The following is a 23,326-nucleotide window of genomic DNA, read 5'->3' on the forward strand; positions in this document are numbered from 1 at the left end:
GTAGCATATATCCTGTTTTGCATTTGAAGGTAGTACTTTTGTGATTAATAGCATAGGGACTCGGCCATGACCTCTGGAGAATAAGAAGCAACCTAATGCATCTGTTGACAAACCTGGAGCAGTTACTGTCTGCTGCAAAGATTTCCACTACAGATGCCAGAGAAAAGTGTCCTTGCCCTTTCTGTCTGTCGGATTGTGGCAGAGAAGATTGAATGGGGGAATACAGGAGGAAAAATAGTAACAGAGGAATGAAACATGGAGAGAGAATTTTTGCAACTTAGAAATAATGTAGACAAAGAAAAACCTGTGGTCTTTCCCCCCAAAAAAGAATCTGAAATTTGAGTTAAAAAAATCAGCCTAGTCTGGCATAAAACTGTTAATAAACCACCTTATCCTCGAGTGAAAGCAAAGTTAATTATGTACCAAACTGATTGGTACTTGGAGTAGATTATGGAAGGTGTCAAATAGCACTTACTGTGTTATATTGAAACTAGAGGCCCAGTGCATGCTTTAATCATGCACCTGGTGCACCAGCGGGCTGGCTGTCCGCTGGTGCACCAGGCCTTCCGAAAGCCTCCGGCGCGGCGGAGGCTTTCGAAAGGCCTTATGCCGGAGCAGACAGCCGGCCAGCTCCCCCGCTTTGGCTTTTGATCGCGGGGGAGCTGGCCGGCTGTCCGCCGGTGCACCAGGCCTTCCGAAAGCCTCTGGCTCAGCGTCCTGCTGGCCCAATCAGCTACCCCGGCCACCCTGAGTCCCGCCCCCTGCGCCTCCTGCTGGCCCAATCGTGGGCGTAGCGGAGTGATGGTAATTTACATATTACCATTTTATTATGTAGGATTATTAGCCTCCTTGTTTCTGGTCTAGATGAGGTGCCTTTGGGCAAACACTTACACTTCTTAATAGAGCTTGCCTATTCTTAGAAAGGCCTGTCTGTAAGGCCTGGCCCTGGGCTAATGTCTGGAACTTAGCTAGTAAACAGTTTTCTGTACTGATATAAAACTTTCCCTAAATGATAAGAGTAGTTCATTGTCCCTAAACTGTTTATAAACCATGTGATTTATGCAGAAATGGCTGCTTTCCTTTTGGGGAGTCTGGTAGTGCTAGTCAAGAGTGTGCCTATATGACCATCTCACAATAGAAGCTTAGGGCACTAAGTCTGTAATGAGCTTCCCAGAAGGCAACACTTCACATGGGTTGTCACAACTTCTTGGAGGAATTAAGGGTGTCCTAGATCAGTGGTCGGCAAACTCATTAGGCAACAGAGCCTGCACACCAAAGAATCTCTTGTGCGGGATTTAAAATGTACAAAGATTGAAATTTCTTTTGAGAGCCAAATTTTTTAAACTTAAACTTCTTCTAACGCCACTTCTTCAAAATAGACTCGCCCAGGCTGTGGTATTTTGTGGAAGAGCCACACTTAAGGGGCCAAAGAGCCGCATGTGGCTCGCAAGCCACGGTTTGCCGACCACGGTCCTAGATGATTCCACAGGGAAGAACTCTTGGAAGTTTGCATTTAGTTTCCTTTGGGCTTTGCCCCATGTACCTTTTTCCTTGGCTAATTTTGCTTTGGACCCTTTCACTGTAATAAACTGTAAATGTGAGTATAATGACTTCTGTATTCTTTGAGTCTTTCTAGTGAATCCCCAAACCTGGGGGTGGTTTTTGAGGACTCCAACACACTCCTTTTCAGGTTCCTTTTCAGCACTCTCACCTCTACATTTTGGGTACTCCAAGAATTTGTTTTCAGTGTCTGTAGTCCCTAGGCGTTTCTTTCACTGTTCTGGGTAGTATTTCTCACTTTTTTTTTATCAGGATGCCATTGTTCAGCATTTCAGGCTCCAAAATGCACTGGATTTATTTTGTCTGTCATGCTCTGAAGTCATTTTGGAAATTTGCAAGCAAAAAGATTACAGATTACTAAAGTAAGATAAGAGATTTTACTCTATTACTAGAAATTATTTGATATGATTTTTAAAAATTCATTTTAAATACAGTTAAGTTCACGGAAATTTGGAAAGGATTATAAAGAAGAAAAAATTACATTGTAATTTAAAAATAACATCAGAGCTCAGCTGGTGTTGCTCAGTGGTTGAGCATCAAACAATGAACCAGGAGGTCGTGGTTTGATTCCTGGTCAGGGCACATGCCCAGGTTGTGGGATTCTCCCCAGTTGGGGGCGTGCAGGAGGCTGCTGATCAGTGATTCTCTCATTGTTGATGTTTCTATCTCTCCCTCTCCCTTCCTCTCTGAAATCAATAAAAATATATTTAATAAACTATCAGAAAGTAAGCAATAGCAGAATTTTACATGGCAGAAAAGTTCTAGAGTTTAGACTAAGCTAAAAAATGTGGAGACTTTTGAAAGTAGACAAAAGGAAATAGTTGATTTTGTTTACTAATTTTTAGTTGCACTTTCTAATTACTTTTTTTTTTTTTAGCATATTTTATCTTAGGTTTCTCTCTTTTTTGTTAATCCTCATCTAAGGATATTTTTTCCATTGTTTTTAGAGAGAGTGGAAGTGAGGGAAGGAGGGGAGGAGAGAGAGAAACATTGATGTGAGATACACATCGACTGGTTGCCTTCCACAAGCACCCGGACCGGGGGTGGGGAGCAAACCTGGAATCCAGGTATGTGCCCTTGACTGGGAATGGAACTTGAGATTCTTTGGTGTGCGGGCTAATCACTAAATCACACTGGCCAGGGCAGTTTCTTATATTATAAACTAAATCTCAGACATTCTACCTTTCTTGTTCAGTTTGCACAAGTGGGTGATTTGTAATAATACCTTTATACTTGAAGTTTGAGTACAATGTTCTACTCAGTTAATATATTCATATCTGATATGTCACCTGCTTAGGTAAAGGCCTGTTATTATTTCTTATAATTTGTCTTTTATTCATACATAATGCTTTCTCATGGTAATATAATAAAGAAAAGAGGAAAGTAAGTGTTCCATGGTAATTGTTTTATAAAGTATTTATTATGAGTGCTATGTTGATTTTGAAGGTATATTGATTTTAAAAAAGATTATATACTTCAGTTTTAAATATTATATATAACTCACAAATACTGTAGAAGCCAAATACTTGTAATTGGTGCAATAATGTTAACTATCTTAGAGTGATTTCTGTTGTACTTGGTGAAGTGACATCACTTCACATTACTCTAAGATGACACTAAGGCCTTACTTGCCACCAGAACCACCAGAAGACAGCTGCTCTGAATAAGTAAGTCTCACCATGTTTCTTACCTCATTAAGTCCACTGAGATGCCATTGTTAATACATAGCTTTAGGTGAATATTTAAATTGTTCCATATAGTTCTTAATTTTATTTCTATGACCTACCTTTAATGCCATAAAATGATGGTGCTAAATGACAAAAATAAGAATTAAAAAGTTAGTATTTTCTGTTGACTAAATCTTCAATTAATAAAATTTTAAATAATTCAGAAGACATTATATATTACTTTTTAAAAAGACAATTATTATATTATTTGAATCAATGATAAAAAGCAAATACTCCTGATAAATAAAAGTAAACAGTATGAATAGTATTTTACAAATGAAAATGAATCACATTTTTTCCCCTATTCTTTCACATAAGTCACCAAGCAAAATTGAAAAACGGCCCAGGCGGTTTGGCTCAGTGGTTGAGCATTGACTCATTGATTCCCGGTGCCTGGGTTGCAGGCTTGATTCCCAGTAGGGGGCATATAGAAGGCAGCTGATGGATGTTTCTCTCTCATCGATGTCATTTCTCTCTATCCCTCTCCCTTCCTAAAATCAACATAGTTAAAAAAATCGAAAAGCAGTAATAAAAGCCACCTTAAACACATGACTTTTCAGAAAGCTGTAAATTACTTGTTCCCTGAGAGGAAAGCTCAACATGTTGGGAGGCATCATCCTTGCTGCCTGTTGTCTTTTCCTCTTTGACACAGTAGAGCATCCTTTGTGACTACGTAACTACAGATAGGTAACTCTGGTTACCAGTAATTATGCTTCCTCTCTGTATGCAATCAGATGAAAAGCAAAAAGGAAATATTAAGAATAGTGTGTCCTTTCTCTCTCTTTCCTTCCTCATACTCAGGCATTCATTTATTTATTCATTCACACCTTAATTCAGTGAACATTTCTGGGGTACAAGTTGTGTGCCAGGTATTATAAAATTGAATAAAGCATGGACTTGGCTTTAATAGATTTAAAAAATATGTTTTTATTGATTTCAGAGGAAGGGAGAGGGAGAGAAAGAGAGAGAGAGAGAAATATCAATGATGAGAGAGAACCATCCATCGGCCTCCTCCCACTGGGACCAAGCCCACAACCTGGGCATGCGTTCCTGATTGGAATCAAATCCGGGACCCTTCAGTCCATAGGCTGACACCCTATCCACTGAGCCAAACCAGCCAGTTTATAGTTTAGTTTCTTTTGTGGTACTCTATTCTTTTTTTTTTTTAAATATATATTTTATTGATTTTTTTACAGAGAGGAAGAGAGAGGGATAGAGAGTTAGAAACATCGATGAGAGAGAAACATCGATCAGCTGCCTCTTGCACACCCCCTACTGGGGATGTGCCCGCAACCAAGGTACATGCCCTTGACCGGAATCGAACCTGGGACCCTTGAGTCCACAGGCCGACGCTCTATCCACTGAGCCAAACCGGTTTCGGCTGTGGTACTCTATTCTTAATGTAAGAATTCAAACATTCTCTCTATAGGCTTAAATTCTGTATCTTTAAAAATAAGGTTTAGATTCCTTTGTGAGGAAGAATGCCTTTCTAGGATGAGTTAAAATTCCAGGCATCTGGAATGCTTTAGATTCTTTTGGAAAGAAACCTGGGAGCCTGAGTGAGAGGTGTCCTAAGGAATCTATACCCTCATTCCTCAGGCGTTAAATAGGCCAGAAGTGTTTATAAAGAGAATGCCACAGTGTTTACAGTGGAAAGTGGAATTTAGTATCGCAGAAAAATCAATAGATACCCATTAATATTTATGCTACTTTGGCCTGTTTGCCCCTGAAATAGCTCAATGATGTAATAAAGCAGTGATATGACACTTTCATGATAAGTTCCCATCATTTAGCTGCATTGTGAAGAATAAGGCACACAAATGGTGATCCTTATCAGTTCATACAGCAGTCATTTACTTCATCTATATTGGTTGTCGCTGACTCTAAAATTTTTTATTTTGTTTAGAAATAATTTTTTTTATACTATAGTATTACATTATAGGACTAAAAAAGGTAGGGGGCTTTAAAAATCAAATACTTACCTGATATCTGTACTTCTTGACATAGTATTTTAGTATTTAAAATATTCAAAAAGTATTTAATGTGATAGCTTTGTTGAGGTATTATTGATATAGCATAAAGTTTACCAATTTAAATGATTTAGTTTAGTGGTTTTTAGTGTATTTATAAGTTGTGCAGCCATTATTATTGTCATCACCCAAAATGTAATTTTATTTTTGAACTCTATGAAAGGAAAAACCCTGCTCAAAATTGAAATTTTTCTTAAAAAATTATCCTTTTACTGAGTTTTTGTTTGGGATGATGAAAAATTTTTCATAGTGGTGATGGTTGCACATTTTGAATGAACTTAATGGCACTGAATTGTTAAAATGGTAAATTTTATATATATTTTTGCACAATAAAATTAATATTTATGTGAAATCAGAATTGGTAGCTAAACTTTAAAAGTTTTTGGAAATTTCAGTCTGAGCAACACATGGCCCTAATTTTTTCAAACATGTCATAGCAAGGATATTCTTATAGGTTAAAAATCATGTTATTAATTTTCAGATTGAAAACAGACATTAGCATGTTGTAAGTATTTTTATAGAAATTTCAGTGGAATTAACTGAAGAACTAAAGCTTTTCTTTGCTTTAATTTTTCTGTCATTGAAAAAACAAGATGCCAAACAATGTAGAACTATTATATAAAGGGAGTTAGTAAATATAACACACATGCACACATATACATGCACATGCACATATGATAACATATAGTAACTGTTTATAGATGCATAAAAAGTTTCTGGAAGGAGTCAGAAGAAACAGTAATGTTAGTTGTTCTGGGCAGGAAAGCTGGGTGGCTGGGGTTCATGGGTAGGAGTGATATTTTCCAATATATGAATTATTACCTATTAAAACATTTTAAATAAAAATTTCATTATCCTGATTCTAGTCTCAGAATCAGCATGACTTTGTTCCTTCCTATACTGTGCTGTTACAGGAGAGTATTGAAATTAAGATTGGTTTGAAAATGAGCTACATTACTTTAAGAAGTTGTTTTCTTTCTAGGACTTGATTATGGATTGAGTTTACCACTTGGGGAAGACTATGAACGGAAGAAACATAAACTAAAAGAAGAATTGCGGCAAGATTACAGACGCTATCTTACTCAGGTAAAAAGTTCTGTTAATTAGTTGAGTCTTATGCTTCAGAAGTCATTGAGCCTGCAACCCCGGCATATGCCATTAATAGGAATCGAACCAGTGACCTCTTGGTTCATGGATCGACATTCAACTAGTGAGCCACACTGGCCAGACTTTAAGTTTTAAAATTCAATTTGCTTTTTAGGTTATAAGGTTATTTTAAACAAGCATGATGTCTGTAGTCTTCCTAAGATATTCTTAGTTTTTAAATTACTTTATAATGTTTGTCCCAAATTTATAAATGCTCTCTTATTTATTCTGATTTTCATGGAGAGAAAGGACTTTGAATACATTTCATCAATGGTTTGTTTCCCTTGACTTTAGGGTATTACAGAAGCAAAGAGAAAGGTAGGGTTGCCTGCAAAATGTTCTCCTTTAGATTTTTATTTTTATTTTTTTAGATCTAGTAGCTTGCAATCATTGGCATTTATGATGTTGCTGCTTTCTCATGGGAAAAATAGCTTCATTTGTGGTTTTGAGACTTTTGAATGGCTCCAATTTATAATTTTGCTTTTAACAAGATGACATTATAATTTCCCATTAATTCAGTTAAGCATTATTTTTGATTTCCGCTTTGCATTTGTTTTTGTTGTTTTCTTATGCATCCTTTAGAAATGTTCTGCATCTGTTGTAAGTCCATTTGTTTTCATCATGCAGGTTTTGTTCTTCAAATTATGCTATAATCACATAAAGATGGATAAAATAGTAGGATTTTCAAGGTACTCTAAGATGTTTTTGAACTGTGTGTTGTCAGGATTTGGATGACTAGATTTTTTTTGCATCCAAACATGTAAATTGCATTTGTAAATGTATATTGGAAAATAAAGACAGTCTTATAGAACTATTTTTAAAAATAATCTCTCACATCCATTCAGCATTCAACCAACACTTTTTAAACACTTACCATGAAGATGAATAGGTATGAATCCTGTCTTCAATGGGCTTAGAATCTAGCTGTAGAGATAATATTCATACGAAAGTGATAACTCTAAATGAGAAGGATAGTATGATTAGGAAAGGCCTCAGTGTTATTTTGTAAGGCATGATAGGATAGAATTTGGGTGTTCTAGAGGGCATTCAAGGGAGGAGGGGAAGCTTTTCGGATGGGGAGTTTAGAATAAAGGGGGGCTTGAGGAGTAGACTTTAGCTTTATGTGATGGAGGCATATCAGGTTTACCAGCCTGGCTGAGTTAGATTCTCTTTGAGAATAGTAAGAGGTAATCATGCGGATAGAGAGGTTAGGATCTGGTTAGAAGGCAGTAAATTTTTAACTTGGTGTATAATAGGCAGTGATGATATATTGTACCTGCTTAAGCAGCCTATGAGGAGCTTTGTAACTGTTTTAGGACAGTTAGTTGTACATGTTAGAGACTCTTATTGTCCTAAATTAATACCACAGATTTTTAAAAAATATATATTTTTATTGATTTTTAGAGAGGAAGGGAGAGGAAGGAGAAGAAGAGAGAGATAGGAACATCAATGATGAGAGAGAATCACCGATCGTCCACCTCCCGCACGCCCCCCACTGGGGATCGAGCCCGCAACCCAGGCATGTGCCCCCGGCCGGAATTGAACCCGGGACCCTTCAGTCCGCAGGCCGATGCTCCATCCACTGAGCCAAACCGGCCAGGGCCCACAGATTTTTAACTGATCTCCTTCCATTAATTCTTAGACCATTCTCCATGCCGCTTTCCAGAATGATCTTGCCTTTTACTGATTTAAATACGTCAGTGTCTTTTCACTCACTGTCTTCAGGATAAAAATTTGAATCCTGTAGGATGGCATGTGAGGTCTTTCATGATCCAGCCTGCCTCCCTGGCCTTGTACCTCATTATTCTCCCCAAACCCCCTTTATTGGATGGGTTTTTCCTCTGATAGCTATCATTTTCACTTGTGGATTTTATAGTACTTCATAGATATATGATTTTAAACAAAGAATGGTGGTGGGAGGCATAAGAAGAAATTGCCTTTAGTAAAGGGAAAGAGATCAAGGAGTAAAAATGTTTAAATTCAAAGGACTGTGAAGTGTTGTTTTTTTTAAAATTTCTTTATTGATTAAGGTATTGCATATTTGTCCTCATCCCCCCCATTCCCATCCAAACCCCTCCCCACGCCTCCCCCCCCCCCCCCCCCCCCCCCGTTGTCCGTGACCACTGGTTAGGCTCATGCATGCACACAAGTCTTTTGGTTGATCTCTCCCCCTTATCCCCACCCTCCCCTACCTTCCCTCTGAGGTCCGACAGTCTAATTGATGCTTCCCTGTCTCCAGGTCTGTTCTTGGGTCTGTGAAGTTTTTGATGTTGGATTATCAACAACGTAGTTGTGATAGAGGAACAGTAATTCCTTAATATAAAAGAGACAGTTTTGGTTGATATCTGAGAAAGGGAGAGTGGAAAGGAAAGCAAAGGAAAAAGAAAATGACACAGGATATGGGGATGTGGCTGCAGTGGCTTCCTTGACCCCTGGATTATGTACACTTTTCCAAGTCCCATTCTTTCTGTATTTCTTGTGGCTTTGGGACCCCAGGCTTGTAGATAGCATGAATATTTTAAAAAAATCAAATCTTTAAACTTTGTTAATGAGAACCATTAAAACAATTACTATATCTACCATGTTCTTTCCTGTTTTTAGACTAAAAGACACTTGACCATCTAACAATGCAAGGAGGACATATTCTCAGAAGAACAGTTATTAAATTGATTCAGTAAACTTATATTTTCAGCCCAGGCCTCTCTCCTGAACCTCAAATTTTTGTATTTGGCTGCCTATTTGAAATTTTCACTTAGAAATTTAATGAGTATCTCATGTTGAACATGTCTAAAAGGGAATTCCAGATTTCTGTTTTTCCAATCCTATTTCCTAGAAACCTGGACTACCTGTAGGCAGTTCTTTGTATATATTTACTAGTAGCCCTGTGCATGAATCTGTGCACTTGTAGCTTACTGCCCCACCCTGCCCTCTTGTAGCTCTCTGCCTGCTGCCCTGCCCTCCTGTAGCACTCCACCGCTTGTAGATGGGTTGTGACGTTATGGCGCCCGGCTAATTTGCATATTCCTCTATTATTAGATTTTGTCTTAGCACTTATCACCTTCTAATGTACATTATGTTGATTATTTTTTGTCAGTTTCCCCTGTTGAATGTAAGCTTTAGGAAGGCAGGGTGTCTGTTCTCTTCACTGATGAGTCTCAAATGTATCAGTTTTGAACATAGTAGGCACTCAGTATTTATTGAATGAATGGGTGAATGGGTGAATGGTTAAAATTTTTTTTTTTTTTGCAACACTCATTGTATTGGCCTTATTGTTTATTTTTTTCATTATATTGAAAATTTCAAATATCATCCTGGACCTGGATTGGGAGTGGGGAATTGCTCAGTGAAGGAGTGAGGTGCTTTATCTCTCTTTTCCCAGGATTGGAACAGGAGTGTGTTCTATTGTAAATGTATAACTCTACAAATGATTATGTTTATTGTTTGCCTTGATATTTGTTATTCCCTTGACAAATAAATTTAGAGTTCTACCAGCCTTCAGATTAGCTTTTGTAGCACAAATTAAATTAATAAATTTAGATTTAATGAAACTTTATTAATAATTTAGTTTTATTAGTCTGTTCCCATATTTTGAATACAACTCTATTGTAGTAGTTAGTACATTGTATTGTAGTTATTTGTTTACCCAACTGAATTGTAAGTCCCTTGATTATAGGAAACATACACTTATTTTTCTCTCCCAATCACCTTGAAAAAAGTAACTGAAAAATATTACATGGTTAATAATTGCTTGTTTAATGAATAAATAAGAGGTATGGAGCTGGGCAGGTTAATAACTATTGATTATTTAATCATCATAACCTACTCATATAGATGACACTCCTGTTTTACAGACAGAGAAACTGATACTGCTGCTTATATACTACTAAGCAGCAGTATCAGCAAGTTGGGGATTGTATAAATTTTTTTACTAGTCCCTTGTGTTTGCTTTATAGTATTCAAAGAGATATTACATTTTTTATCTTCCTTGATCCCAAATACCAGCTTTGGTAAGTAGGCAGAGCAGATACCATTCTCATTTGATAGAAGAAGAAAGTATGGGTCAGGGAGGTAAAGTGACTTGCTTAGTGTTGCACATCAGAAAAGTGTGGGGGCTACTTCTAGAACTTAGCTCTTTTGACTCCTAGTCTAATGCTCTGTCTACTACACTGCATTACCTAAATGTTTACTGAACAAAAATGGAAGGATATATAAAGAAACTGTCTTCATAGTTTATATCTTTTGACATTTTAGTAGATAGCCACTTACAATTGTAGGAAAAATAACGTTATTGCAGCATGCATAGGATATTTGTGAGGAAGTGTAAATTTTCCTTAACAAAAGAATAGTAGGGCATCAAGAGTGAAGAGGAATATGAATTAAGAAACAGTTTCTTCTTTTCTCATGCTTTATAAAATCACCCTGAATCAATAGCTATATATATAATGCAAATGAAAATTAAGATTTGATTCTCCTCTTCAGGGAGTTGTCGATTGGAAGAAAATTCTCTTTTCCTAATTATGATTTCTATAGATTTGTAGTTCCTGTCTTCATCTCCATTTCATTTTTTTGCTCTGCATAATGTAATAGCCTAGAATATCTAACTTAAAGACATATTTATGAAATCTTTATAAAGGCAATTAGATAATATATTTTTTATATGTATATGCACAGAAAAATTTTCTATCCACGAGTGAAACAGATCCATCTACTCTGGGAGTTTCTCTTCCTATTGGTGACAGGTTATCTGCCAAGGTAGGTAGATGGGAGTAGTTATTGTGGGTAGCAGTTTTATGAGGGATCACAATCATGAAAAAACATATTCTGGATTTAAATGCAAACAGATTCCATCATTTTCTGTACTTGAATATATGTATTTTCCCAAAAGTCTAAAGAGTCTCTAGGTGTGCTGCTTAAAAATTTTTTTGAACATTTAAAACTATGTAATGTGACATATTTCTTTAATATGTTGATCAATTGAATATTCATAATTTACATTTTCCAGCATTGGTTCCTGAGCTGTAAAGTCTATGCTCTGTAACACAGCAAAATGAATGGATGGTCGAATATACTGAGCCTTTATGTAGGGTGAGGGTGTGGGGCGATTTAAATGTCTATTTCAGTCACGCCATAAATACATGTACATACTCTTTAGAGGTTTCAACAGAACATTTACATTATAATGTTTTGTTGTCTATGATAATTTAACTTTTTTATATTTAAAATGGTTAGCAGCAGGCCTTTTGGGAGGGGGTGGGAGTTGGAGCAGGAGATAGCTCTGGAAAGGAAAGAAGGAAAGTAATGTGGTCAGATCTCCTTGGGAACATGCTAATGACAGACTTCCTGGCAAACACACTGTGCATTTACTAGTGGGAAAGATTTATTTATGATAATTTTGACATAGTGCACCTGGATTATCTAGGATTGCTGTTGATAAACCTAGAATCCATGGATTTATGGGGCATGCCTTAAGCATGTTGTGATGCTTAGGCATTTTAACATGATAAAAAAGGGGAGCTGCACTGATGGTCTGTAACCTCCTGCTTCTCCTGTGCCTTGCAACTACTGTCCTTGAAATTATTAGTAAAACTTAATTCTGGGCAAGATCACTGATTTGTGTGTCTGATTTAACATTAAGGTACTTTTTTCTCAAGCAGAAGTTAACATTGCCTTTTGGTGTTTATTTTAAGGAAAGGTTGAAACTTGAACGCAACAAAGAATACAATCAATTTCTCAAGGGTAAGGAAGAATCCACTGAAAAGTTCAGACAAGTAGAAAAGAGTACTGAGGTAGGTGTTGCTTTTAAAGTAAATCTTTAATGCTACAGATAAATATTTTGCACTTACTTGAAATACAGTAGGTTCTTGGGTTACATCGGAGATCCGTTTCTGTGGTGCGACGTAACACGATTTTCGCCGTAAGTGGGAACCCACCTACATAAGCACTTATGTCACTCACATGGAGCACATACACAGCAGTAATGAAGTGAAACAGTAAAAAAAATTTAAAAGAAACATAACAATTCCTGACCTTTACTTGTGGTAAATAATAAAAAACATAAAGCACATATGTATATATATCGAAATCATGGAACTTTTTTTTATTTTTAATAAATATACTAGAGGCCTGGTGCATGAAATTGGTGCACAGGGTAGGGGGAAGGGTCCCTCAGCCTGGCCTGCACCCTCTCCAATCCGGGACCCCTCAGGGGATGTTCAACTGCCTCTCGCAATCTAGGACCGCTGGCTCCTAACTGCCTGCCTGCCTGCCTGATCTCCCCTAACTGCTCCCCTACCAGCCTGATTGCCCCTAACCACCTCTGCCTTGCCCCGTACCCGGGACCCAGGATTCCCTCCTCTGGCCAGTCTCAGGCACCTGGGACCCAGGCTTCCCTCCGTCTGGCCAGCTGCAGGCACCCAGGACCCAGGCTGGCCACAGCCACAGGGGACCGAGGGTGGGTGGCTTTGCCTGGGCCACAGCCACAGGCGCCTGGGACCGCGGGCCGAGCAGCTTGTCTCTCTCCCGGGCCACAGGTGCAGCAGTTGGCACCCAGGACTGTGGGGCCGGCGGCTTGTCCCTCTCCTGGGCCTCAGGTGCAGACACAGCCGCTGGCGCCTGGGACCGCGGGGCAGGCAGCTTGTCCCTCTCCCGGGCTGCAGGTGCAGGCGTGGGCCGCAGCCTGGCTGGTCCCCATCCCTCTCTCGTGAGCTCATTTGTGCCTGGCTGGTCCCCATCCCTCTCTCGCGAGCTCATTTGTGCCTGGCTGGTCCCCATTCCTCTCTCGCGAGCTCATTTGTGCCTGGCTGGTCCCCATCCCTCTCTCGCGAGCTCATTTGTGCCTGGCTGGTCCCCATCCCTCTCTCGTGAGCTCATTTGTGCCTGGCTGGTCCCCATCCCTCTCTCGCGAGCTCATTTGTGCCTGGCTGGTCCCCATTCCTCTCTCGCGAGCTCATTTGTGCCTGGCTGGTCCCCATTCCTTTCTCCTCAGCGTTGAGTGTCTGAGCCGTTATGGCATGATGGTGTGAGGGTGTGACAACCATTTGCATATTAACTCTTTATTATATAGGATGGGAGATGGCGATGCAACCATGAAACAACGTATGTCGTGTCCGACGTAACCCGAGGACTGCCTGTATTTTTATGTTAGACATTTCACTTGTTTTTTAACGTAATGTTTTAAAAAAAGCCAAATCAAACCAAAACATTTGCAAATGGTTTTATCTCATAAAACTGACTTAACCTACTTTTAGGTGAAGAACTTAACCTACTTTTTAATTTCATTAATTTTAGAGATTTGGTTGTATGTGATTTTTGTTTATTTATTTTTAAAATATGTTTAAAAAATTTTTTTTGAGAGATAGATGAAGATAGGAGAGAGAGAGAAACATCAATGTGAGAGAGAAATATTTATCACCTGCCTCTTGCATGCCCCCTACTCGGGGGAACCAGCCCATAATCTGGGCATGTGCCCTGACCGGGAATCAAACCGGTGACTTTTTGGTACATGGGACAACACTCAAAGCCAAATTGGTGAGGGCTATTTATTTATTTTTAAGTGTTTTCCTTTATATTGACAGTGTGTGTGTGTATATATATATATATATTAATTTTTTTATTTTTCTTTTCCAAATTTAAGGATAGTTGATGTTATGAGAGCCAAAAAATTTATCACTTTCTGTATTCTTTGTGTTAAGAAAGAATTTAATTTGAAATATTTTGAAGCAATATTTAGCTGCCAAAGTATGCTTAATATCTCCTGGGATAGGAATTTGCATTTAGTTTATCTTTCCTTTTATATCCACTTTATCCATATTACTGTTATCTATATATTTGACATTTATTAAGTATTATTAAAGGATGTAAATTCTGAAGTTTTTTTCCTAAAGATAAGGTATCGCTTATGGGTGATTAATCCTTAGAATTGAGATGATTAATAGACTAAGCATTATTTGAGAGTTTAATTACCCTTTAAGAAACAGCATCTCATTAAAAGCTTTTCTTTTTTTTTTTAATTGACCAGCATAAAAGTCAAAGAAATAAAAAACCTATTGGTCCAATTAAACCTGATGTACTTTCACAAATAAAAACATCTTGCCAGAATTCAGAAGGTCCCAGGAGAGATGTCTTAACTCCTTCAGAGGCATATGAAGAACTTCTAAACCAAAGACGACTAGAGGAGGACAGATATCGACAACTAGATGATGAAATTGAATTAAGGAATAGAAGAATCACTAAAAAAACGAATGAAGAAGTGGACATTTCCAATAAAAAACATCAAAGGTTTGCCAGCAAGGTTGACATTCCAGATAGAAGATTTAGCAGGTTTAATGAAGATCGTGTCTTGGACAAACAGTATTATATACCAGACCAAGATCCTGAAGTAAGTGAAGAAATGGACGAGAGGTTTAGATATGAAAGTGATTATGATAGAAGACCTTTGAGAGTGTATACAAATGACAGGTATTTACAACTTCATTTTTATTTTCTTTACTTGCTCATTATTGATGTTACTTTTTATCATATTAGGTAGAATCAGTTTCATTTGATTTACATATTTAATTCTAAGATGCTGTCAGCTTTAAGTTACGCCATTATTTTATGTGCCACTGTGGTAACAAAGAAAACACTCAAGATGGGGAGAAAAGGATCCTGTCATAAAGCTGGAACACTGAAAAACTGCAACTTTTATGTAAAATTAAATGGGAAATAAACTTTCCCACAGAAATGGACAGAAAAACTTCCATGCCTCAAACTTGGCACTGAGAAGAGGGAGTAAAAAGTAACTTCCTTGGGAATTGAATGGTCAGCTAGTACTGACTTAGGTTTGCAGTTCGAATTCATGCTGCCCGTATTGTCCAAAAAAACCTGGAGGGGAGATTCAGAGTTGTCTCACCTTCACAGTGCCCCTAGGTGACTGGCAGGACATTAGCTCCTCTCTGCAAGAACTTGACATAAAACCAGGTCGATGGCTAATTTCAGATATTAGAATGTGGGTCAAAAAGAACACCTTAAAATAGATGAAATATAGTTTATTCCGTTAATGTTCCTATGTTCTAAATCCTTTTATCAGTATATTTCTTTGTTTTTAAGTTACTTATTGAACATTTAAGTGAAATGGCAGTAATTTTTTTTGAATCAGATTTTCACACGCTTTTCAGTTTCTTTGGATGATTGTTTTTGTAATGCTATTTGTAATTTCTTATTTTTTAGTCATTTGTCTTAATACTTAAAACTTGCTATACTTCAACATAACTTTTAATTTGGAGATAGAAATATGGCAGGGTCCTGTATTTGCCATTGACTTGTTAACGTGAAAGGTTTAAATCTAAATTTGGAGCATTTAAGGGGACCTGTTTAATTTATTTGTCCAAATAGATTACTTTTTTTAGTATTTTAGGAAATTTTCTGAGACATAATGCTGAACATTCAGTATTCTAATTAATAATACAAAGCCTTTACAGTTTTGGGTCTTCTCTTTATTCTGTAGCTATTATGTTCTGCTCACTCAATCTTTTTAATATTCACCTCAATTTAAGTAATTTGAATGAAGGACTAGAATGTTGCAATGCCAACTGTAATGATCTCTGATTTGAATCCAATTGTTTGTACTTTAAAAAATGCTCCAAATCCTATAATTGTTATATTTGAAAATGTTTATGTCAGAAGGTATTCAAAGGCAGCCTGATCTAAAAAAATTACCAACTGGGGAACTGCAGGTAATCTTGGACTCGTGGTGCTACCGTCTTTGTACATGAGGACTTTTTTCCTTATCGTGTTTGTTTACCTTTGGAATGTAATGTAATGCATACCTTTTAAATTTGGGATTTCATGAAACTTATTATAAGGTTGTTGCTTTGCCTATTCTATTTGTAATTATACCCTGTGATGATATTATACATGAACTAATGAATTTTAGCCTAATTATTTGAGCACTATCTTATTTTCTTATGTACCCCATAAATGAACTTTTTCTGTATTATCTTTTTCAAGTAGTATTTTATGATTAGTTTAAATGAGAATGAGTGAGAATAATTCCTGTTACACATTTCAAAGTTTCTAAAAGTAATTCTTCAAAATGTGATTATTGTATGTTACTTCTAGCTTGTTAATGCATAAATTTCTAGTGTAAGGTTTGTCACACATGTCGGCATGGCAATTGAGGTTAAAATTGAATTTCTGTATTTCAGATTAGTGGATTTCTTATTTCCAGCAAAAAAAACAACAACGAAAAAAACCCCACATTGATCATTGAGTAGGTTTTATTTAACAGGCAGAGTGGTAGTCAGAAAAATGACTTTGTTAGTGAAATTTTTAAAACTAAAGGAATGTGTAACTGCATTTGGTCTCTTGTTCTAACCATTTACTCTTTATATATATAAAAGCCTAAGTGACCAGACAACCAAACGACCAGTGGACTGGTCGCTATGATGTGCACTGACTAGATGCTCAACTCAGGAGCTGCCCCCTGGTGGTCAGTGCGCTCCCACAGCCAACCTCCTGCAACCGTCCAACCTCCCACGGTCCCTCCTCCTGGCCAGCTGGCCCCTCCAATCGGCCCCTATATGGGGGGCTGGCTGGCCAACCTCCTGTGGTCCCTCCCCCTTCCTGGACAACTTCCTGCGGTCCCTCCCCCTAGCCAGCCGGCCCCCCACGATTGGGCCAATTGGCCCTGATCTCCGGCCACGCTGAGGGACCCACCTGTGCACAAATTCATGCACCAGGCCTCTAGTATACTATAATCTTAACCAGAAGTTCTTGATAAAAAAATTATAACTGATTGTGAGAAATACAAAATTAATTTTCCTTCATTCTAAGTTTCCCTTCTCTTTTTTCTTTCAAAAGTTAGCGTGTGATAAATTCTAGTTAAGATTTTGAATATTTTTTAATTTATACTTTTGGTCTTAGTTTTGTTCTTTTAAAAAATATGTTTTTATTGGTTTTTAGAGTGATAGGAAGGGATAAAGAGATAGAAACATTGATGAGAAAGCAACTTCAATTGGCTGCCTCCTACACAGCCCCCACCGGGGATTGAGCCCACAATCAGGGGATGTGCCTTGACTGGGAATAGAACTGGCGACCTCTTGGTGCATGGGTTGGGTTGATGCTCAGCCACTGACCTACACTGGCTGGGTGGTCTTAGTTCTTTTCAATTTCCCTATAAACTTTTCATATACTATATGTATTTATTAATGATTTATTTCCCCATGTTAAATGCGGGAAAGAAAACTAGAGCCCAGAAATGATTTTACTTTTCTAAGCTAATAATTACTGGCAGTGTTTTTAATAGTTAACAAGGTGGTTAACTTTGCTTGACAGTTGAAATCTGTGTGTGTGTATTTATTCAGATGTATTTACCAATTTAATTAAAATTTATGTTTTTGGAGCTTTCTAAATTTGAAAGTAGTAGTGTCTTATAATACTTAGAAATTTATAGGCACTTTTAAAATATAGTCATCCTCGTCTTTATTATTAACTTGAGTTATAGAAGTTAATATATTGCCATCTTATGTTTTACTCTATAACCAGAGTTAATGAGTAAAGGACATTTTTAGCATTAAAAATGCTGCTGGCTTTTTTAGTTTTTTTTTTTTTTTTTTTTTTAGTTTTTTATGATTAATGTAGCTTGCACTTCAGCTTAACTCTTAATATTTGATAGTTTGTAATCTTAAGTCATTTAATAAAATTCTGAGATAATACTCCATCTGAAATTAGAATCTGTGTGTTAGCCACATAGGTTTTTAGTGTAGGACATTTTAAGAAGTGTGCATGCTTAATACAAAGACATAAATGAGGAGGAATGGCTTATTAGAACATGAGTTACTTAATTTGGTATTACTTTTTTTCTTATAAGTAATTTTCATTTATCTTTAGAAGGAACATTTTAATTATTTTCCTCACTTTAAAGATGGGGTTGATATTTGAAAAACTGTTATGGAATTAAAGTAAATGTAAAAATTGGGAAACAATTGAAAACAATGAGAAAAATATAGTTATAGCTCTGTATTTTTTTTAAAAACTTTTGTGCACACTTAGTAGCAGAATTCATTCACATTAGAGAAATTCTTAATATGAAATAAGGTGATGTAACCATTATTATGAATTAGGTGATTTCTTTAAGTAAGGAGACATTAGATTCTTCCTCCCTATGAACTGTATTAAATGTAGGACCAACAGATGGTAAATATTTTATTTCTATAATGTGTTATTCTCATAGCAAAAAACATTGTCAATTTATTTCTGCAGTAGTTTAAGTTATTCATTATCATTTAGGAGTTGTTCATTTACATGTAAGTTAGCTGAAAATACCTGTGGTTTCAAACAATTCGCTTTTCTTCTATAAGAGACTAATTTTTAAAAATAAGATAAACGTGTTAATTTTTAGAGTAATCTTGGCGTCTAGCCTATACCTGGTTTCTTTGGGCTTTGAGATTTGAACCTAATTCAAGGAATTAGAGAACAAAGCCTTTTCAATTTAACATAACCTTTAACTTTTTTTTTTTGATAGTAGGATGGTGAAACTATTTTACATTTATTCCCTCACGCAAATCTGATTTTCTATGTCAAAGTAAGCAAACTTTTTTCTTTTGTGAGGTCTGTCCCTTGCTGACAAAACCGAATGGATTGAGGTGTGATAAGTGAACTTGTTGATTTAAAATCATAGGCTAGTTAGGTAGTTCTGGGTCACAGGGATCATTTTAATCTGGTACTGGCTCTAAAGCCATAGCTAAACTCAGGGACAAACTGGACCTAAACTGAACTCTTGTACTCTGACTAGAATCAGGCTGATCTTAGGTATTGATTGAGTTCATTGCTTCTGGAGATCACCATCTGTCATTCACCCTCAGTGTTGAAAGGATTGAAGAGAGAAAGCAGTGGTCAAACTTCTTTCTCTGCAGAGAGGACTTCATTTGCCTCTGTAAAAGTTTCTAAAATAAATTGTAAGACCACCATAAAAGCTGTTAAAGTGAGCTAACAGGGATAGTTAAGAGTGATTAAATGTTAAATTTATTAAAAATATAAAAGAAACTTTAATAAATGAGGGAAATTCCATTACAGTTATACAGATACTAGAGGCCCCGTGCACAACATTCATTCACTGTGGCGGGGTGGAGGGGGTAGGGGGGTTGTCCTTCAGCTCTGCCTGCACCCTTTAGCAGTCTGGGAGCCCTAAGGGGATGTCCTACTGATGGCTTAGCGGGCCTAAGCCACAGTCAGACATCCTTAGTCAGCCCGGCTTGTGGCTGAGTGGCACTACCCCTGTGGGAGCACAATGACCACCAGGGGGCAGCTCCTGCATAGAGTGTCTGCCCCCTGGTGGTCAGTGCACATCATAGCAACCGGTTGTTCCACTGTTTGGTCAATTTGAATATTACTCTTTTATTATATAGGTTTTAATAGATAGTAAGGTTGCTAACTTTTTAAACTATAATTTGCCTTCACAGCTTGTAAGGTTCCTTTCTAGTTTTCTTATTTATTTTATGTCTTGTATTAATAACTTATAATTTATGCCAGTCATTTCATAAAATTGAATAGGATACCTTAAAATTTTATTTTGTCCTTTTTAGTGAAATACATATCTCTGCTCATTTTTGGATTCTTAAATATTTCTCCAGTTTTGACTTTATTGTAATTATCAGAGACAGGGGGACTTTTATAATTTCATTAATAAATATTTTTCTTTAGTGAAGGAGCCCACCTTCAACTATCTCTTTTTATAAAAATATTTTATTGATTTTAGAGGCGAAGGGAGAGGGAGAGATAGAAACATCAATGATGAGGGAGAATCATTGATTGGCTGCCTCCTGCACACCCCCTACCGGGGATTGAGCCTGCAACCCAGGCATGTGCCCTTGGCTGGAATCAAACCTGAGACCGTTCAGTACACAGGCCAACGCTCTATCCACTGAGCAAAACCAGCCAGGACTCAACTATCTTTTATATGCCCTGTCCATTAGGAAATCTTTGTAATTTTACTGTAGAATTTAGCAGAGATCTTTACCTTCTACATAAATAAAATCATCTAACTTTCTGTAATTTATAGTGTTTGCTTTATTAAGATGTCTCTATATACTAAAGAACTTACTAAACATGTTTCATGTAGGTGCTTTATTTTATTTTTTTTTTTAATATATATTTTATTGATTTTTTACAGAGAGGAAGAGAGAGGGATAGAGAGTTAGAAACATCGATCAGCTGCCTCCTGCACACCCCCCACTGGGGATGTGCCCGCAACCAAGGTACATGCCCCTGACCGGAATCGAACCTGGGACCCTTCAGTCCGCAGGCCGACGCTCTATCCACTGAGCCAAACCGGTCTCGGCTCATGTAGGTGCTTTAGATATTGTACTTTGGTATAGTTTATAAAAATAAGCTAGAAATGCAAGTTCAAACTTAGAAAGTGCAGGAAACCACAAACTCTTTGATAAATTTCAGAAAGAATTTTTGTATGTGTAAGTAGCCTTCAGTTCTGGTTAATTTTGATTTAATCCCAAGTGATGTTTTTAAAAATTCATAACTTGGAATTTTTCTGTATCTGAAAACGTGGTCTAGGCACCTCTGTACCACATCAGTAAGTTTACTTTTGTCTGTTGTTTTGAGGGTTCGCAAGACCACCCCCAGGTTCAGGGATTCCTAAGGAGGACTCACAGGACTTTGTGTATAGTTATATTCCTGGCTATGACTTATTATAGTTGAAAGGATATAAAATAAAATCAGGAAAGGAAAAAGGTGCATGGAACAAAGTCCAGAGGCAACCAGGCCAAGCTTCCAAGAGTTTTCTCCCAGTGGAGTCGCACACGACATGTTTAATTCTTCCAGTATCCATTTGTGACAACATGGGTGAAATGTTGTCTACCATGAAAGCTCATTATAGACTCAGTCCCACTGTTTTTACTGGGGGCTGGTTACATAGGCACCCTTTTCCTATTTGTACCCAAATCCCAGACTTTCTGGAGGAAAGCAGATGTTAACATAAACTATATTGTTTGTACAAACAGTTTAGGCCAGGAGTGGGAACTTTTGGCCCATGGGCCGTATAAGGCCTGAGAAATCAGTTGGTCTGGCCCTGCCAAGGCATTAGGGTGAGTTAATTAAATGTTTGACCAAATGTAGCAGGCCAATTTTTAAGTTGATAATTTTGTTTGGCCCTCAAATGATGTTACAAATATCCAAATGGCCCTTGGCAGAGAAAAGGTTCCCCATCCCTGGTTTAGGCACAGTGAGCCATTCTTTTCAGTTCTAGGAATGGTGGGACCCCTCCCTAAATCTGTGTTCCCAGGTGCCAGACAAGGGCCAGCCTTGCTACTAGACCTTTCTAAGGATAGGCAGTCTCAGGCCTCCTCTGTTAACCCCTTTCTGCTCACGTGTGTTACACAGATCCAGTATAACTAAATCTGGTTGCTTGGCGTTGTTTTAATTGCAAATTTGATTTTATACTTATCTGTTCTTTAAGCAGCAGAAGTACAGAATAACACTAAACTTATGTGTCATTTTAAAAGATTCAAGCACCTAGACTTTAGATAGAAGACCAGCCGTATTTCGATGAATTGAAATAAATTTGAAATTCTTTTTGAAAGGGCCTGTGGAGGGTTCTGTTGTTTTAGGTATGGATAAAAAATGGGAGACATTTATGTCATGCCAGGTCATACTTTAGTAAGGTTATAATCCTGTAGAGTCTTTTCCCCACAGATCTTATTGACAATGGCTCGTGTGATGGAAACAAGTGAATGTTATATGCTGGCTCTGTGGAGAATGAGAAGTTCCTTTTCTGCTGAAAATTGCCATTTTTCTTAATGTGATAATGAAATTCACCTAAAATATTTAACAGCCATATTTTTTTTTCTAGTAGCCCTCTTTAGAGACAATGTAGTTTAACTGCCATGTAAAGAACTGTGACTTAGGAAATGGTGATTTTCATGGATGCCTATAAATGTTGATATAAATGATCATGTTTTTCTGGTATGAGAAATTAAGCTAAAGAAATCAATGTTTGCCAAATGGAAAAAAAAACACATAAATTGAAAAACATTAAAAATTATTTTTTAATCTTTTCTTGTTGTTATGACCTAGTAAGTAAACTAATCATTTTCTAGCCATGCATCAGTCTGTTTATGATGTTTTCTATGCACCTATTGCTAATCTTTATTCTTTCATGTGATTTACACTGTTAACAAATGTTGTGGCTTGTTACATTTGATTTAATTAAATGGTAAATCTACGGCTATGTTTTTAAGTTATAAAGGTTTGTCTATGCAGTGAAATAATTCCCAGAATCTATGAATTTTAATTAAGAAAATGATCTCATTTTGAAAATTGACTATGATCTTCCTGAGGGCAAGGACCATGTCCATATATCCTGTGCCTAGAATTTAACTTGGCATTTAGTAGATGCTCAATAAATAGTATTTGAGTAAAGGAGTGAGAAAAAGTATAGTATGTGCATAGTTTTCAAGTTAAAAATTTCTAGATGTTATAATGAAATAATTTATAATGACCTTCTTTTGTTTTAAAGATTACGAAATCCGAACTCTTAGTGTATTTTACTAACCAGCTGATCATATTTGAATCAAATCTATTCACATTAATTTTAAAACATGTTTACAGTAAAATTTCACTATAACACTTTGTTCCCTTTAATATTTCCAACATGAAATGCACAAACACCAAAGACATAGGTCCACTGTATGTGGAACAAGCTCTATAAGCTAATGTGTTTTTAAGGCTATACGGGAACAGACGAGGGAATGTGCCTCCTGTGGAGTATGGTGATGATGTCACAGGACAGTCAAACATACGAATTTCATCTGCTGGAAACAAAAGGTATAGTATGTAATGTAAATTCTGCCCTTCAATCATTGCATACACTGT

General features: G+C 37.0%; 1 protein-coding gene across 7 annotated transcripts in view; it reads left to right on the top strand.

Moving 5' to 3' along the window:
* CSPP1 (centrosome and spindle pole associated protein 1) overlaps window positions 1–23,326 on the top strand; it is a 113,156-nt gene that overhangs the window by 17,235 nt on the left and 72,595 nt on the right. For 5 of the 7 annotated variants that reach the window (XR_013814935.1, XM_079796240.1, XM_079796241.1 and 2 more), the window contains 6 exons: window positions 6,300–6,403; window positions 6,758–6,781; window positions 11,135–11,215; window positions 12,151–12,249; window positions 14,481–14,920; window positions 23,180–23,278. Coding sequence is in view for 6 of the 7 variants with exons in the window: in XM_079796240.1 (XP_079652366.1) it covers window positions 6,300–6,403; window positions 6,758–6,781; window positions 11,135–11,215; window positions 12,151–12,249; window positions 14,481–14,920; window positions 23,180–23,278 (847 nt within the window). In the remaining variant the exon portion in view is untranslated. The remainder of the gene's footprint in view (window positions 1–6,299; window positions 6,404–6,757; window positions 6,782–11,134; window positions 11,216–12,150; window positions 12,250–14,480; window positions 14,921–23,179; window positions 23,279–23,326) is intronic. The other 2 variants (XM_079796244.1, XM_079796242.1) reach the window with 2 other exon arrangements.

This window comes from Cnephaeus nilssonii (assembly GCF_951640355.1).
Source record: "Cnephaeus nilssonii genome assembly, chromosome: 18".
Taxonomy (NCBI): domain Eukaryota; kingdom Metazoa; phylum Chordata; class Mammalia; order Chiroptera; family Vespertilionidae; genus Cnephaeus; species Cnephaeus nilssonii.